General features: G+C 41.0%; 2 protein-coding genes across 2 annotated transcripts in view; one reads left to right on the top strand and one right to left on the bottom strand.

The window, feature by feature from the left end:
• dynlt2b (dynein light chain Tctex-type 2B) overlaps positions 1-18,091 on the top strand; it is a 40,026-nt gene that overhangs the window by 10,310 nt on the left and 11,625 nt on the right. The window lies entirely within an intron of this gene.
• On the bottom strand, positions 6,045-16,456 carry nmur1a (neuromedin U receptor 1a). The gene is made up of 3 exons (XM_076726760.1): positions 16,373-16,456; positions 10,520-11,443; positions 6,045-7,707 (listed from the first exon to the last, which is right to left on the bottom strand). Exons 2-3 carry the CDS (start codon positions 11,427-11,429, stop codon positions 7,322-7,324), a joined length of 1,296 nt encoding a protein of 431 aa, XP_076582875.1. The 5' UTR covers positions 11,430-11,443; positions 16,373-16,456; the 3' UTR covers positions 6,045-7,321.

Below are 18,091 nucleotides of genomic sequence, written 5' to 3'. Positions count from 1 at the left end.
TTTCCAATCTTCACCCCCTCCTCTTGAGAGAGCTGGCTATGCGATGATCACTGGCTGTTATTTACAAGAGGAGTATTTCAGTGGAAGCCAATATTTCTGCTGGAGTTTTAGTAATTCCTTATCTATTTTGGCAACTGGCCCAAGGCTTTCAAGCAGCCGGGGCGTTATATGGCTTTGTTGTTTCATTTCACACAATATATAGACATTTTGGAGAAAATACTGCTGTCTGATATATTCTGTGTATATATACACTATATATTGATAATGTTTTTAAAAACTGCTTATTTCTTACCACCTTTTTGAATACCTTTACGTGTTGTACAATACAAGTAATCCATAGATTTGAATCTCATTTAAGCAATGAATTTGAAAGCCTAGCTGTTTACCCCTGTTTATGGTCTTTTTGCTAAGTAGGGTTTCCGTTGTCTGATAGTTACCTTTTCTCTCTCGCTAATTACTCAACTCATCTTAAGCCAAACTGCAACTTAATTAAGCAGAGTTTATTTCAGCCAAACCAAAGCTGGTGATTGTTGGAACACTGGAAAGATGAACTAAAATGATTTAAGTGAGTTTTATTTAGTTCCTGTTGAGTTTGACTGAATTGTGTTTTAAGATAAAATTATGAAATTACTGTTTCTGTAAATGGAGTCTGGTGGCTTTGGCGAGAGTAATATAGTGACTCTTTCTGGTAAGACTAAAAGGATCTTTAACAAAAAGATCCTTTTAGGAAGAGATCTTCTCTATAATGTTGTTGGACACAGAATAACAATCAGTGGCAAAAGTAAATACTTTTAGTGGATGTACACTGACGGTGCGCAAATGCCAATAGGGATAACATTACAGCCCGTTTTACAGCTGCCAGCTACAGTGCTCTCACTCAATACTCGACCAGTTTCAAGAACTGTTGTCCCCATTAGTCACTTTGACACTAATATTTCGTGTTAGACCAGGATTCCTCCAATTTTTCTGGGACTTTAAAATCTTCCACGACACTTGGACTGACACCCTTTTTTTCAGAAGCCCCGGTGCTAAGCTAAGCTAACTGACTGCTGGCTGTATTTAACCAACACAAATGTGAGTGGTGTAAATCTCCTTGTCTTCACTCCCAAATGTATTTTCAAATGTGAGATCAGCCATTTGGATGAGAGCCCCTCAGCACTTTCTAGCACTTCAAATACTTAGTAAGCATTACATTTTAACACTATTAAGTGCTATTTCAATAAGATTAACAACAAGGACTTAAGTGGTTAGACCCCAGAGATATGACATGTGATAATAATAGAAAAAAAGAGATAGATGGAGTCCACTTGAGTCCTGATGCTGCTGCTGGTGGAATAAAGCCAACAAATGGAAGATGAAACCTTGTAGTACAATCACCCGGTTCATCCCGAGGGACGTGGGAAAGGAGGGGAAGGTAGTGATGGGGAGGTGGTGGATTGCTCAACTGGAGGTCTGAAAGGGGGGAGGGGGGATGCAATAATGTAATGAATTAATAAATTATGAGAAAAAGAGTGTAGCTTAAGGATATGCTTTGTGTTTGTGAGCTTATGGTAAAGGTAGATAAATTAAGTACAACTGAAATGTTAAATAATCACATGTTCATATCGATCCGATGAATCATGCTAGTACAAGGTTATTAGCATCATTGCTCATTCTGCAATTACTGTGTATATAGAAGCATGTAATGTCCTCATACATTTTCTTGGTAAGACATCTTAAATAATTCTCTTAAAATGCATTGCATGCCTTGAACGTTATCCTTCGTGGGATCTCTATGGAGATGTAAAAACTAAGCAACAACTAAATAGCAAAAGAAAGGTTTGCTTACATTGCACTGTGCACTGAAGGCCTCCACACCCCGTATGAATTATTTATCAGCTGTTTATCCTTCTTCAGAAAATGTGAATACGAGGTACATTAAATGCAACATGAGAGGTTCAGGTGAGAGTCGTCACAATACTGTAATTAGAGCAGAACCTCAAGTCTATAGAAATTGATGTATTAATTTATTTAATTAATTTTACATTGACAAAAGAACCAAATGCACTAGTGGAATAATGTCTAGTGCATGGGGTTTTAAAATGTGACCGGATTGTATAACGTTTCATTACTGAATAATATGTACTGCACAGTATGGTGCATGGGCTAGTTTATTTCTGACGAGCTTCCAGTAATCTCCTCCTTTTCTGCTTCCCATTTAGTGAATCAGCTGTTGCAACTGTGACTGATCAGCTGATTAGGAAATGAAGTTGCCTAAAAAAACGTTATATAGCCTCAGTGGAAACGTTCGCAGGGTTGTTATTCCCATACAGTTGGGAATTACACACAAGAACATTGATATTGAAAGATTCTGCAAAACTCTTGAATTCTGTTCTCTAATATGTCTGTATGGACAAAACAGTGTGGTAACAGTTAGACAAAGAACTGGTTTTGGCAAATGGCCCATAGTTACATGGTTAGGGTTAGGAACAGATCATATTTACTGTTAATAAAAAGGTGAGACAGTGAGATGTGCTAAACACCCATCCACCATCTATAGCTTCACTCTGACACACAACATAATGAGCTCACTATACTTCCTGCCTGCATGGCTGTAATCATTACGAATATAAGGCGAGTAAAGAACCACAAAAGTAGTCGGAAAGTGACACAATTTAAAGATGTGAAATGTTCTTGTAGCTGTTGCTGTCTTGACAGTGGCTAAATCCTAATATCTCAAGTTTCCTACACTTACAGACTGCTGCACTGTGTAGGGCTGTCAGATATTCAATACATGCTGTCTGCAGCAATACTCATGTACACTGTGAACAACACAGAGCCCACTCTGGGTGCAGACTTCACCAACATTTGCTTGAGATATTACCTAAAATTGTCCAAAAAAGCACGAGTGTGCCCCTCTGCATTCTCGTCTCATTCTATGAGCAGCAGGTCAAGGCAATCGTCCATGATATCATGTGAGAGTCCTTCACCTCCACCTCCCTCTTGGGTGCTGTCTATGCCTCCCCAGGTGCTCTGCTAACCAGCTCAGAGCCTGTTCATTCAGTAAGTGATCCGCTTGGTGAACAAGGAACTGAAGACAGTTCTGTGCTCTCTCTGGAGTTTGGCACACGAAATAAGTGAATGCCTGTCTGCCATGTGGACTCTTTCCTTATTTATTTAATGACTTTTAGTTTTATTTATTTTTTTAAGCTTAGCTCAACATAATCCCAAACAGCTGTTTTGCTTGTAATTGTCTGTGCATGTCTGTTTCCTCTCTGTTCGCACTTGCTGTGTTCAGACTGAATATGAACTGAACGTCCCTTTTTTTCCTATTTGTGCAAATTAGAACAAATTTGTTTTTGCTGTGTGTGTTAACCCGAAAGACCCAAAGTGCCAACTGTACAGATGTTAGCTGCGACAGCTCAGCCTCTTACTAAAAGCCGGAATTATGCTTCTCCGCCTGCACTTTGGTGCACATGCACTGGGATCCCTGTTCGAGCCTGCCTCCCAATAGAGGTTAAGTGTGACTACAGTATGTGAACACACTGACAGAGAACCATACAAGTGAAGTAACAGCTCCAAAATGAGGCCGGCCACGGCATCCAGGTCTCATTCCCGAGCCATCATATAAAGACAAGGTTTGTCACGCTCCAAGGCGTCTCATTCAGACGCACAAGGTGCCCTTCAGCTTCTGTATGAGATGCCTGCTATGCAAATGTGGTTTCACCACATTATAAATGCAGCCTCTTGGTAAAATGATAGTTAGCAGTTAATATTCAGGAACTTAAGTACTATATCTATCATAGCGCGCAGACATTCTATTTATGTAGACCAGGCTCCTGAAGATGTGTCCTTCTTACTGAATATTATATAGTCATGCAGGTTCATGCTCCTAACAATCCTTTGTGCACTGGAATTAGAAATGACATGAAATGTGATTGTAGTGATCTGTATCTCCAAAGAGTGTTTGCTATCTACCTGCTGCCACAGTAACAAAAGAGCCTTAAAAGGGGGTGTGCTTTACTGGGTTTACTCCGTGGAGAGAGAACTCGACATCCATGCCTTCCTCAGTGCAGCAGTCTCATGGTGGATTTAGGGCCTTTAGACATGGCATTGTGCAGCCTGTAGTTTGATCTGAGGCACAAAAATCATCCCTGTGGCTCTGAGGCAACAGAAGTAGGATGACCATATTTTCAAACCCCTTAACCAGGGCCTTTAAGGGTACTGCTCTTTCATGCATGTATGCATTTATGTACGCACCATAGGTGTGGATGGAGAATGATTTCTGCGCTTACCGAGTGCACATCATGAACGCAGCATTTTCAGTGCTGGTACTTTACGAAGGAAGGAATAAATCACTTGGAGCGCTTTAGAAAAAAGCGACTTCTTCTTCAGCCTGCAGCTAACCATTAGCATATTGACAAGTTCTGTCAGAAAGAGGCACAAGCAACATAGCGACAAGTTGTCAGCTCTGAAAGATTTTAAGTGCCTCCAGAAAGTATGCACTGTGGGATTCTTCCTTTAAAGTAGGTGCCTTGGTTAATACCTATGAATACATGTCACGAGTGACCATGAATGGCTTTGAATGGCAAAGCCAGGTGTGAAGATCTTATGCTGTAATGTTCAGGACATACTGACCTTATGAGTTTCAAAAATGAGAACATGCTCTTAATTTGTCCTTTACTACGTCAGAAGTGGAACATTGTTGCTTTGTCTGGATTTAGACTAATTGTCCCAGAGGGCAATACAATTTCACAGCCAGTGCAACGCAGAAACACACAGATAAAGACATGTTGCTCCCACTGCGGTGTCCATAGCTCCTTCTATTTATTGTTGGTCATTGTGTTTAATTGAGTTTTGTCTCTTTTGTAGTAATTAATTCTAGTGAGGCTGTACAGAGGACACCCGTTGTATATTCAGAAGTGATAATCAGCTGACATCAACACACAGGCTGCAAAATCTGTCTATATAAATCTCTAAATGGAATTTTGGACGTTGGGTTTGGAACTGCAGTAAGGACTAGGTGGCATGATATTGTTGTTCCACACGTGTTGAATTGACATTTAATGCAATTGTAGCCAAAAGGGGTTCTTTAATTTAACATAATATTCTAGTCTGTCCATCTTTGCATACCTTAATATGATTTATGATATCTCAGTCTCAAGACACAGCCGATACGACTCATTACAAGAACTTCATCCAAGCATACACACGATGAATAAAACACATGATTATATTGTTTATATACATGACACGAGCAGTATTTTAGAAACAACTTAATCATAACTTAATACAATGTCAACTCATAATCCTATATAGCAGATCCCCCTTGAAACTTTAAAGGTATGCAGCATGTCCATTTATACAATGTGAACATAAACTAACTTTATGAAGTGGCAAAGAACTGTGTGGAACCAGTAGAAAGTCAGCTCCAAAGCATTTCAATCTCCCCGGCTATAAATCTCGTGTTGCTTGTAATAAAATATTCCAGGAGATTTCATCTTGATAACACATACCCAGTCTTTTGAAATGCCCTCAGTTATGTGTGAACATGTGCCGTATGCACTAGTGACTGTGTGGTGGTGCTTCCACACTACAATAGATCAGACTACACCGCTGCACATGTGGACGGTCAGATAAAACTGGCAGCCCAGACTGTTCGGGTCTGTCCTTTAGCTCTGTGGCTTTGTTAACAGCTGCCTCCAAATAGGTTTTGCTCACACGCTGTGTGACGCTGGGCTCACATTTCCTCAGACCTCCAAATCACTAAAACCGCCGCTGACTGTGACATCATAACAGAGCATGCACTGAGAGCGTGTAGATTGACCTGATCTGCTTCTTGTGATCTGAAGCTGAAGGAATACAAGAGATTTTCTTCTACAGCAGCCTGAGAGACATCGAGTTTACATAGCAGGGCTAATTAGCGCCCAGATCAGCTGGTTATCTTACTATCATAATTGTCATAGTGACTGGTCAGAATGGTATTTGTGTTCATAATAATATGATATCAAACAGAAACACAGTCACAGTGGAGGCTCGTTTGGTTACACAGATGTGTACACATGATGTGCTTATTAAAGTGTAACATTCCAAATTACATTATCAATGACATATACAGTATGTGACATTTTGCACACTAGGGTCAAAAGATGTGTTTTAATTTATGTTGACAAATCAGATTCCAGACCAGCAGTGTACAAAACACCTGGTTTAGTGGTCATGAAGACTGTAAATATAGTTAATAACTTAATAACCTGCATTATTGTACTGACAAGTTAGCATCAGAAGACTTGAACGTTTCTAATATGAAACAGCTACAAGGCCAACAACACAAAGTGAGCAAGTTGAGCTAATTACAAGCTACTTGTTAATGCTCAAAGTTACTTTTGACAAATAGTCTTGCCAATACACAACTACTGGTATGCCTGAAAGTGTAGTCCATCGCATCATCTAAAAGCAATTGAAAATTTCTTTAATTCGAAATTTATTTCAAGTCATGTTGTTTTACATGCGATGGATAACATCTCACAAAGTACACTTTGAATAATACAAAGCATGAAGGCATTTAGCAGAAATGGCTTCAACACATGTCTAAACACTGTAAGCAATACACAGGACTGACAAGTATTTATGTAATCTGGAAGTGGCATTTTCGTATGTAGTAGGGTACATCGACAATATAGTACATCCAATGCAAGTGATAATCGTCGTCTTTTATAATACAAATTATTTGATATAGATAATTTCTATATATGCAGTATGGTTTACCCCTCACATGGAATATTACAGTAGCAGAAACTTATATCCATCCATCGTCATTATTTACATGTTGGATTCTATTTCCAAGTTTTTTTTTATAATCTTACCATACATGACCAAGTAAATCTTCTAAATGCCAGGACTTGTAAACTGTATTGTCATCATTTAAACATATTTTCCAAAACTGAATAAAGTGCTCACCAAATATGTTTTAATTTAAATGGCTTTTGTACATTGAACGTTGGATGTTGTTTATGCGGGCGACCTTGAGATGACATTCTAGTGTATATTCCTCTGTCGTGTATTTAAACCTGCACAGGTGTGTTCAACTTCAACGGCTGAACTATGTATTAAGTTTTCAAAAAGCATCATAGTGACACTTACACTGCTTCAGCAGAACAGTGTGCCTTTTTCTGCAGTTCTTCCACTCATACTATTTTAGGTATTTAGCTGATGCACCTGTTCAAAGTGGATGTTGATGACGGTTGATGGATGCAGTGGCTCAGAAAGGGACAGTCTTTCTAAACACCAGGCTGTCTAACCATCCGTATGCGCCCCTTCACATACCCTTTAAGTTTGTTTTTTAACATGTGAAACTGGTCTCATCTTTCATCCTCACTCCCCCATCTTCAGCCTCAGCTTCGACAACAGCTGCTCCGTTGCTGAGCGGAGCGTCACTCAGGGTGCTGCGGAGCGTCACCCGGGTGACACTAAGCGAGTGCTTCCTGGGATTGATGTGATGTGGCCGATGGCACATGACCTCCTTGAACATTTCTCTAAAGCGTGTGGACATGAGGTTGTACAGGATTGGGTTGACTGCTGAGCTGAGGTAGAAAAACACTCCGGAGATGATGTGCACGTACTGGAAGATTTCCAGGTGGCTGTCAGTCCAGTCACTGATGAAACTCCACATGAGGCGGTCAGTGTGAAATGGGGCCCAGCAGATTGCGAAAACCACCACTAAGATGACTGGAAAAATGCAAGAGAGAGAAAGAGAATGTTAAAAACAGGGCATCTTAATAGAAGTGCACTGATTGGCGCTGCCCCATGCTCTCTCTTTTGTCCTTCTGGCGGTTGTGTATCAGCGATGCAGAGATATTCTGCTTTGTGCACGCGACCTTTGATTTAGTTCTATACATCCGTGTTGATAAATATTCAGATTCATGATTCATCTGTGTTTTATATCATTAGTATGATCATTAGTACTCATTCTTAGCATTTCTCCTGGTTTTGGAGTGGCCCTCATAAAACATCTTGTAGAATTAATGACCAGCCATGACTCCAACACATCATCAGAAACCAAATGTAGAACAGAAAGTACGCATAAAGATCGAAAGAGGAGGATCTTCACAATGCCGACCAACATTTTCACCTCTGTCATTGTGCCTTGAAATTTAATAGCATATTTTACTTGAGGGATCATTCTATCCGACAAAGTTAAGGGAATTATTGAGGCCCAAAAATGACTGAATTTACAACAGCTTTTGTAAAAGATGCCATGAAAACTAAAACAAGACAAAGACCTTGTACTACTGTCTGCGAGGTTCTTCAAAATTTTATGTTAGTGATTCAGATCCAGATTGGCTGCAAGGTTAGACATGGTTCACTGAAAGATCTTAATTGGTGCAGCTTGTTAGGGCTGAATGCCTTAACAAGCCCAAACCTCAGCAATTGTCCCGAACAAGCAAATGCTGAGGCATTTACATTTCCAAGGAAAATGGTTTGTCAAAGACGAGCTGTAGCTGTTACTTGAATAAAGCTAAAGCTAAATTAGCGTCACTGGTCCTGGCTTTCTATATATATCCAATGTAACACAATATGTGGTTTGTGTTGTGGTTTTAATATAGGGAGATATGAGGTATATACCTGTGGTATTATAGTGTATACAAATGATTAATGTTGGAAATGTATAACATATATTACTTTACAATTCACTTTCACAGACCTAATTTCCTGTATTTACCTTTCAACAGTCGGACCTGGTCATGGCGTCATCATCAAAAGTAGCTCCTGACTGTTTGTTTCAAACTGCACCTTCTCTGACCTTTAGGCTGCCATCCTTGAACCCATGTTGATGCAAATCTTCCAGGAATGCTCTGACCTTTTTAAAGGTAGAAAACCTGACTCTAAATCTTTACAACTCCAGATGTCTCATTGTTGACGTCTCTGAGGTGAAGACATGACTATGAGTAGAGGACTGAATTTTGATGGCTGTGCGGCAAAAGCATTCAAAAGATTACGTAAAGCGACATCTGTATCTTGCAAGGTTATTTTTTTGTGTTCTGTTTTTATCTTATTGTTATTATGTATGGAAAAATGTTTACTTGTACATTTGCTTTCACCTTCACCTCTGAGCAATATGAAAGCACATGTGGGCTACATCAATAGGCTTATATGACAGTCTGCAACAAACCCTGTTGGATCTGAATGTGTCTAAATGTTATATGAAGGAAACGTTAATAACATCTACATGGTAGGTGTAACCTTTTATTCAGTATTTATTCATGTTCATAAGCAGCTGTATGTATGGGGGAAATGTAATGCCTCATGGATTACATTTTTTTTTAACATATCACAGTTTTCTCACAGAGAATATCTCCAAAATGTTCACCTTTAAAATATTAAATTGTTTATTCCCAGTTGATACAGATGGGTGCAGCAGTTGCAGCTGACTGTAGTGTTATTTACAGGGTTTGACAATGAAACCCAATGCTAATATGGTACCTGTTCCTGCATGACTGGTGTCTACTGGACCGACTCACAATGCTGATTTCTGAGCCTCATTCTGGTGCCAATTAAATGCATGAGCTCTCTATTTAAATACTTGCGCTCTGTTCTCCAAAATGTACGTGACTGGAAACAAAACCTCTATATGCCATAGCTAGTTAACATTGCACTTCTTGTAATGGCTGCACTCTCTCTACATTGCTAGGACAGCAGCTAGTAGCTATCTTGTGACTGTATTTCACTTGAAAGGATTCCAATATTGACCCGTGCAACAAATCTTTAAAAACAATTTCATGTGAAAGGTGGAACACATCAAATTTAATGAAGCATCTGGCAACATACAGGATACACGTGAAAGCGGAGAGATGCATCGTGTTTGACTGCTTGTGTGATCCCACTGCCAAGAGCATTAGCTGGCAGTGTGGACGTCCCTGGCCCCCATGATGGGGAGACCGTTAATGATGATGGTAGCAGCCTTTCCTCGGTTTAGCTATAAAACTTTAATCGCAAATCTTGCCTTTATAAAGAATAAATAGGGTCAGGCAATTGAAGGGTTAGGGTTAGGGTAGGGTTAGGGTTACGAACGAAGCTGCTGCTCAGCTACATGCTCTTTGTCAGCAAGAGAGGTAGTGGGGAAAACAGTGTGTACAGCCAGAATATTTTTGCGTGTAACTCGTGAATTAAAGGTTTATTTTGACCAAAACACTGATTCTGAGAGCCAATGACTCTCCTTTATTGTCTACAAGAAGCAAGACCCCAGGAACATCTCTGGGCTGTGAGGTGATTTTGGCGTAGTGGCCTCCCTTGATACTGCAGCATCATGTGATGCACAATGGCCCAAAAAAGCATTTTAAATTGAACATTTTTTAATATGCATTTCTGAGCATCACAAACTCATCAAATCTCTGAAATACAGCTCTAATGGCAGCCTCAAAGTATAAATTGGGCACTAATTGTTCCATTTGCAGCTTTGCTCACATGTGAGCACGGCACACAGCTCTGAAAGGAAAGGAGTCTTAGCAAAGAAAAAAGATCAGGAAGTTTTGATACTCACACAACATTTTAGTGACCTGCCGGCGACGTGCCTTCTGCTGCTGTGTTCGACAGAAGCTGTCCTGTCCAAAGCCCGACTTCGCCTCCATTGCTTGTTGCATCTTCTCTCGCTTCAGTTGTAGCCCGATGAGCATGTAGAGAGCGCTGATGGTGAGCATGGGCAGGACGAAAAATAACAAGGTGGTCACCTGGATGGTCAGGTTGTACATCCAGTGCGGTTTCACCAGCGTACAGATCGCTGAGTCGGGAATCTCCACGCTTATGTTCCCAGCAGGGCCGGTGGAGTGACTGTGAAGGACGTCAATTCCATGCAGACTTGTGTTTGGCAAAGCGCACAACACAGACACACCCCACACTGTAAGGATGACCCGCTTGGCATGGGTGCGCGTTACAACATACCTTGCGCGTAGTGGGTGCACCACAGCAATGTAACGCTCCACGCTCAGTGCTGTCACATTGAGTATAGACGCCAAGCAAACAGTCTCGAAAAGGAACGTTTTAAAGTAGCAGCCGCCCTTCCCCAGGAGGAAGGGGTAGTTCTGCCACAGCTCATATAGCTCTAATGGCATGCCGAGCAGCAGCACCAGCAGGTCTGACACCGCCAGGCTGAACAAGTAGTAGTTTGTTGGTGTCCACATCACTTTGTTGCGTGCAATGACAGTGCACGTCAGTACGTTCCCGACCACACCCACCATGAAGATGACCAGGTAGATGAGGCACACGGGAAGGAACACAGATGATCGACGAGGCCCCAGATATTTCTCCAGGTACTCTTCCTCTGTCAGACATGCGTCCTCAGGCTGCATGCTGACCATTGCAGAGGTCAGATTGGCACACTTTTCCCCTGGACGACAAAGCCACTCGCCTCTCTCTGCCGTTAGGTCCAAAGAGCAGTTGTAAGAAGCTGACATCCTGCTGAAGTTATCTGAGAAAAAAAAAAGATTGCATACGCGTTAAATGCCATTTTAGAGCAAAAGTTTTGAACACTCACACATGGAAAAAGAAACAGAATTATACTTGAATAGGAATCAAAGTTTATATTACTGTAAATGTGCATGTGTCACAAATGAGGAAGGAGCTGTTTGACAACTTGATATTCATCTCTCTTCATCATATTTCCTGACCAGTTGCCATAGCTCTGAATTAGATTAGATGTGACTGTTGTTTCTGCCAATGAGTTTTGAATTCACTTTTGACAGTGAACAGAGGAATGAGTGATTGAAGAAGCCTGAATTTCCATCTGTTTCTGTCCCTTATGGCATAGCTCAAAATTGTCAGAAGCTTTGCCTGGGTGCTTTAATGAATACAAATATGCAGACTTTTCTTGAAACTAATTGCGAAGTAGCCAACGAAGAGATTGTTTTGAGGACGCAAGCCAGTACTACTATGTAAAATGTAGAGTAGTGAATATAGACCAGTCAGCCAGACTAATCTGCAATCAGAGGTCCTATGGTGGGAGACCGAAGACTGAGGCTGAGTCTGAATTCTCAAGAATGTGGCTGGTCTCTTATTGTCAACGCTACCTGCTCAGCACCAAAAGGCAGACAGACAAAGTTAGCAACTAGCTGTTGAACATTTAGTGACTAAAGAGACAGATCTTTGCAGTTGATGGAGACCAAAACAGAGCAGAAAGGGTTAAAAGTTTTAAAATGGAAAAAATTCTTTGAACTGGAAATGCACACAGTAAAATGGGGTCAATACACAGGGGGAGGCCTTGGAACAATAGTTCAACAACAACAGTTTGGAACAAGACACAGCAATAAAAGCCCCTGTGTTCTTACTATTACCTTGACCCTTTGATGCTCAGTGGGTGGAGAATGGCAGCGACAGTGGAGGAGGCTCCATTCACTGTATGACTCACTTTATAATCCGTTGATCTGTCCTTTATGAACACAAAGTCACTGCATCTCCAGATTAAAGTGACCCAGGGTGGAAGATTATCAATCAACCAACCATCAATGTTATCAACCCTGTGGCACATCCTAACTGAAGACAGATTGTCCTTCATATTCATTCATTCATTCATCTTCTTTACCCGCGCATCCCATTTCGGGGTTGCGGGGGTCTGGAGCCTATCCCAGCTAGCAATGGGCGAGAGGCGGGGTACACCCTGAACCGGTCGCCAGCCGATCGCAGGGCAACATACACAGACACACAGCACAGACAACTCACACACTCACACTCACACCTACGGACAATTTAGAGACCAATTAACCTAACGAGCATGTTTTTGAGGAAGCCGGAGTGCCCGGAGAGAACCCACGCATGCACGGGAAGAACATGCAAACTTCACACAGAAAGGCCCTGCCCGACCCAGGGTTCGAACCAGCAACCTTCTTGCTGTGAGGCACGCGCACTACCTGCTGTGCCACCGTGCCGCCCCGTCCTTCATATTTCAGTACATTATTTCTCCTGGACAGATTCACAGTGAACACAGTTATACACTATTATCCCTGGAAGCTGCAGTCTCCATCTGTTTTCACCTAAGCATCTGTACTGTGATGTGCTTAAAGGTTACACATTTTGGGAAATGGGTGAAATTCGTAAGGAAAATTCACAGTTTTTTTGTAAAGGTTATGAGCGGACTATTTCCTGGCAAGGACTGGTTGACTGGCAACCAGTGGAGACTACAGGAAATTACCACTCCCAGCCAAGACATTGCCAAGCACATAACAAAGTATAACATAAAACAGCAAATTGTCATATTAAAATTTTAGGTTTTTACAGATTAAACACGACTTAGTGTTTTTCTTTGTGCTAAGATGGGCTAACCAACAGCTGGCTATGGCCCACATTTACTGCACAGATATGACAGTGCTATCAGTCTTGTCAGCTATGAGCTATTCCTTTAAAGGCACCTCAACAATGGTAATGAGGGCATGTTACCGCTGCTCCTTCACTACTCAGATTTAGCCTGCCAGTCTGTGGATCAAACTGGCAGCCTTTCTTTAACCTTTGGATCACTGCTTGTGCATTGCAGTGGCAGGAATTGATCAGCAGATTCTCATTGCCAGCAGTACGTCCTTGAGATGCACTGCCTACAGTTCAAAGAAACAAATATCAGAAAGCAGTATATATGTGATCTTTGGAGGCCTCTGAAGTTCCGGTTGAAGTAATTTGGTAGTAATTATACTCATGGGTGAAGGGCTTTATGTGAACTTGTACAAGATGAAAATTCAGAACATGGTAATTGGTTGGTAATTGCATCATGAAAGGACAGTTTGCATGTGAAGGATTTTTGATGTGTTATTTGTTTCTAAGTTCACAACATGAATTTTGATGATGCTTTACAGAGGAAATTGTTGTTGGATTTACAAAGAGGTGTTGCTGGATTGAAATAGGATGCGGTGAAATTAGCTAACCCCCCTGTCATGCTCGAGGTGACATAGGAGAAAAAGGAACTGTCAATAAGCTAAATGTAAATTCCTGACTTAGACATAAAGTGTAATGATATTAACATTTTTGTGAGTGACAGCTGGATAATGAGAAAGATGGGAAGAAGGAAAACGCTTTCCTGGCAGTTACACATGAATGACTGTTGATGATAAGCAGGAAAACACAACACTGATTATTTTTCCTTATGTTTACGTGCAGTCAGAGGTTTTTCAATCTCTGGCAGGAGTTACTGTATTAATTATCGGGATGAGTTTTGTGGCTGAAGTAACTGAAGTCTTTAACCTAGAAGGACAATGAGCTTGAAACCCAATCTTTTGTGAGTGTTATTAGTACACAGCTCAGCACATCATTACAATGAATCTCATACCATAAACCAACATGGCTTTAGGGTGCAGCTACTAATGACTTCTTTCCTCTATACTTTATAGATTTTCATACTATATCCCCTGATGTCCATAAAGGCAGTTGTTATATGGCCATCATACTGATAGGAGGTTAAAAAAAAAATCCCCTTAGTGTTTTATTATTTCAGCATATTCTGTAGATGGAGACCACAGAGACAAGTTTGCCATGCAAAAGCATGCTTGCATTCTTGCCAGTATATATTTGAAACATCATGGTAGGCTTTATGAAATAAAATCTGTAATGAATAATTCAGTCCTTTGGGATACAGGATCTGTAGTGCATTTGATGTATTTATGCATGACACGTCATTGTTTTTAATCATGAGCATTCTGCAAGTCATGTATGTCTGACATTCTTGGTCAAAAGTCTGTGCAACATAATTTTCATGCTTTTTCAAATCTATTACGTTAACTAAATGCGCTGATGATGCCTTTAATTGCTGTGTTATAAATTAATAGATATAATATGCTCTCAATTGTTTATTTTCAAACAATCATCTATGAAAGCATGTCTTTTGATGCTTCCAAAGTTAGATCATTGCTGTGCCAGCCTTATTACACCCAAAGGGATTAAAACAAAGACACAACGCTTACTTTCCTAAAGCCAATTAAAGACAGTGGCTGTCTGGAAAAGGACTTCAGACTCTCCCATTCGTTCACCTGTTGACCACAGATGGACTTCTCCAAGGTTAGATGGTATATTGTACTTTATTGATCTCCTGCAAGGTTCAAGCACAGAATGAGGGAAACTCATGCTCTGCCATTGAATCTAACGATTTAAGACAAGTGAGCTGCTGCAGCGCTCACCTCCACAGCGCAGCCTCTTTCTATCGAATATCTAATTGCATTGTCCTTTTACTGCTGTAAACATACAATTTACGCAACAGCAGCTGTGCTGCAGTTGTAGGCTACTATGCCTGTCACAGTTATTCAGTCTGACACAAATCCACCAAATAAAAATCTGATCCGGTTTTTGTCCTGGAGTCAACACAAGGCTGCTTCCTATCAGAGCCAAAAATATTACTTTGTTAGACTAAATGAGTTTAAGTGCTTGAATGCCTGCTTCTGCTTTCTTTCTGCTCAATTATGGTTCCATATAGTCTCATGCACTCTGTAGGGATTGTGCAATGCCTGAATGTGGGATTTCTCAGGCGCTCCTCTCTGCCAACAAGTCGTTTTAAGGTACCACTTTAATAACTCCACAGACATTTTAATCCATCATTTGATGCTCTGATGACACGGAGCTTCTCTGTGTGTCTGTCTGCACGCCGCACCTTTCATGACTTCATTTGATATTTATGCTTGCTCCTCACATTTATTACTCCAAGATGATGTGTTTTTCTGGTCACTGCCATTTTCTTTTTATCTGTTCTGTTGTACGTATTTATTAATATTGGGCATTGTTACAAATTTACAAGCAGAAGGAGGCGATAGAGTCTAGGAGAGAGATGACATCCAGCAAAGGTCCTCACTGTGTTTAAATGCTTATTTATATTGTGTTACATTTTGGCTGAATGGGCCACCGGGATACTGAGTAAGTGCATTTTTCAGATATACATTTTTTTTTTCTCATTTTTGTGTTAATCTAATAAAATTTCAGTGGCTTTAGTTCAATGAGTTTTCCCCCTGCAATCCTGTTATGTGCAGTTTGGCAGTGGCTTTCACACAGAGACAACACTTACGTAAATGAAGGTGACATACAAGACACAGATTCAATTACAGCCTCAGTCTTGAATCCGAAGCAGATCCAATTTTGCTGGTTTTAGGCATACTTTTGACAGCAGCAGAGAAGTCTGAAAATGTGTCTTTAATATGAAACATAAATTCATCAAGTTATTTATTAACAAAATGTAATAGAATGCTATTATAACCACTATTCACATAGAGTAGATCACAGGTGTTTAGGAAGCCCCTGCATGTACACTTTATTATATTAGCTTATAATAATATAAGAAAATTATGTTTTTAATTTTAATTATGATATCTATTCTTTAAAAAAGTGATAAAAATATATATAATATATAATCATTTAAAACAAAGTTGACCTCTCTTACCTGCAATTAGCTCCCTTGTCGTTATCCTGGTGTAAACACGGACTAGTGTCTTGAGTGGAGTGTGAACAATGTGCTGCTCTCTCAGTCCACTCTCCTCCCGCTCTGTCGCTCTCTCCTTAAGCCTCACTCGCGATTGCACACATACTTACAATACACACACGAACACACATGAACTCTCTCTCTCTCTCTCTCTCTCTCTCTCTCTCTCTCTCTCTCTCTCTCTCTGCCATGCAGTGTCATTACTGTGGTGTTAATAGGCTAATGGTATGACAACAGGTGTACTGCTTAGAACAAAAAATCTCATGCACGGGCACTGAGCTTCCAGTCCTCCAGTGTGAATTTCTTGCAGCCTGCGTTTATATTAATTTTCACACATCCCACTGGCACCACAGTAAACAAGGTGGAGTTTCCTTCGAACCACGGTGTGACAGTTGAATATTTTGGTTTTCTTGCTTGCAGTCAGTTGGCAGGTAGTACTCTAGTGTCTTTATCTTCTCCACAGCTACACAGTGGCTTACCTGTCTCCTGACTGAAGGTTCCTTTTTAGGAGTAGTTGTATTCCTGTGTTGGCATATGCAACTCTTCACCTGTGTCCTGTGGGCTGCTGCAACTGTCGAAAGATGGGGCAACACTCTGGGGTAAGTTTGAGAGCATTTCATGTTGCTGCAGGAAGTCTGTACCTCACAATAACGTAGGTGGCCCCGACATAGAGAAAAGAAACAGCTGCTGAACTAAACTGGCTTCTCCTCCACCCATTAACCATCCACGTCACCCCAAAGCAAATGATAGAAACATAACTTAAAGATGTTCCTGGCGGTGCTTGAGAAGGTAGTGACGACTTGTGGGTGACCAGAGAGTGAGCTAGATACTGTATGCTCTTTCTCCTGTGCTCACGTCTTGCAGGCACTTCTTTGAGCAGCCAGCATCCAAAACTCATACAAAAAGCATACAGGACCACCAAGGCTTCCAGACCATTGCCTATCTCTTCTTCCATTGCATCTACTTGTTCCAGCCACAGCAATCCAGGAGAGATGGTGGTGTGCACAACATGGCCACTACAGACCATGAGTGATCATTGGTAGGGGTGGGGCTGATGAGCCCATCCTCCTACTCCAATCAGAAATGGACCTGGATCTGGGATCTAGGCAGTAGATAATAGGCTTTGACAGATTCTGGCTTTATTCAAACAATGATTCATCAGTGATCTGTGCAGTCAGAGACATTGCTGGGGGCTATGTGCACACGCAACCTGTGTTCACACATAATATGGTGACCTGACATATTAAATATGCATGTGTCACATGCAGCAAGGATATATTCAAGAGCATGTTAGTTCCCAGCTTCCTTCCCCTGTAATTTTCAACTGATTGATTGGCTTATTGGGGGGCAATGAGCCATAAAGAAGCACAGTCACAACAGGTGGGCAACTGTATGTAAGCTGTGCCCACTGATGATACACAGCTGACTGATGCTGCTCCTTTAGGGGAGATTAAATTGGTGGAAGCATTGGCAGAGCGCCCTCGTTTTTCTAATTTTTCCCTGTGGAAGATTTTCCGTTGGAGCAGTCTCATTGATAGTCACTCAATCATTGATAGCCAGGAGACGCAACTTGGCACAGTGCACACCCACCATCACTTTGTTTTGGAAAGATGGACTATATAGATTGAGGCATGGCTCTGAAATGGGTGAGAATATCTGCAAGCTGTTGGTGCCTAAATG

Source organism: Chaetodon auriga, chromosome 3 (genome assembly GCF_051107435.1).
Source record: "Chaetodon auriga isolate fChaAug3 chromosome 3, fChaAug3.hap1, whole genome shotgun sequence".
Classification (NCBI taxonomy): domain Eukaryota; kingdom Metazoa; phylum Chordata; class Actinopteri; order Chaetodontiformes; family Chaetodontidae; genus Chaetodon; species Chaetodon auriga.
Note: the sequence above shows the minus strand (reverse complement) of the source record. Positions and strands in the feature narration are given on the sequence as shown.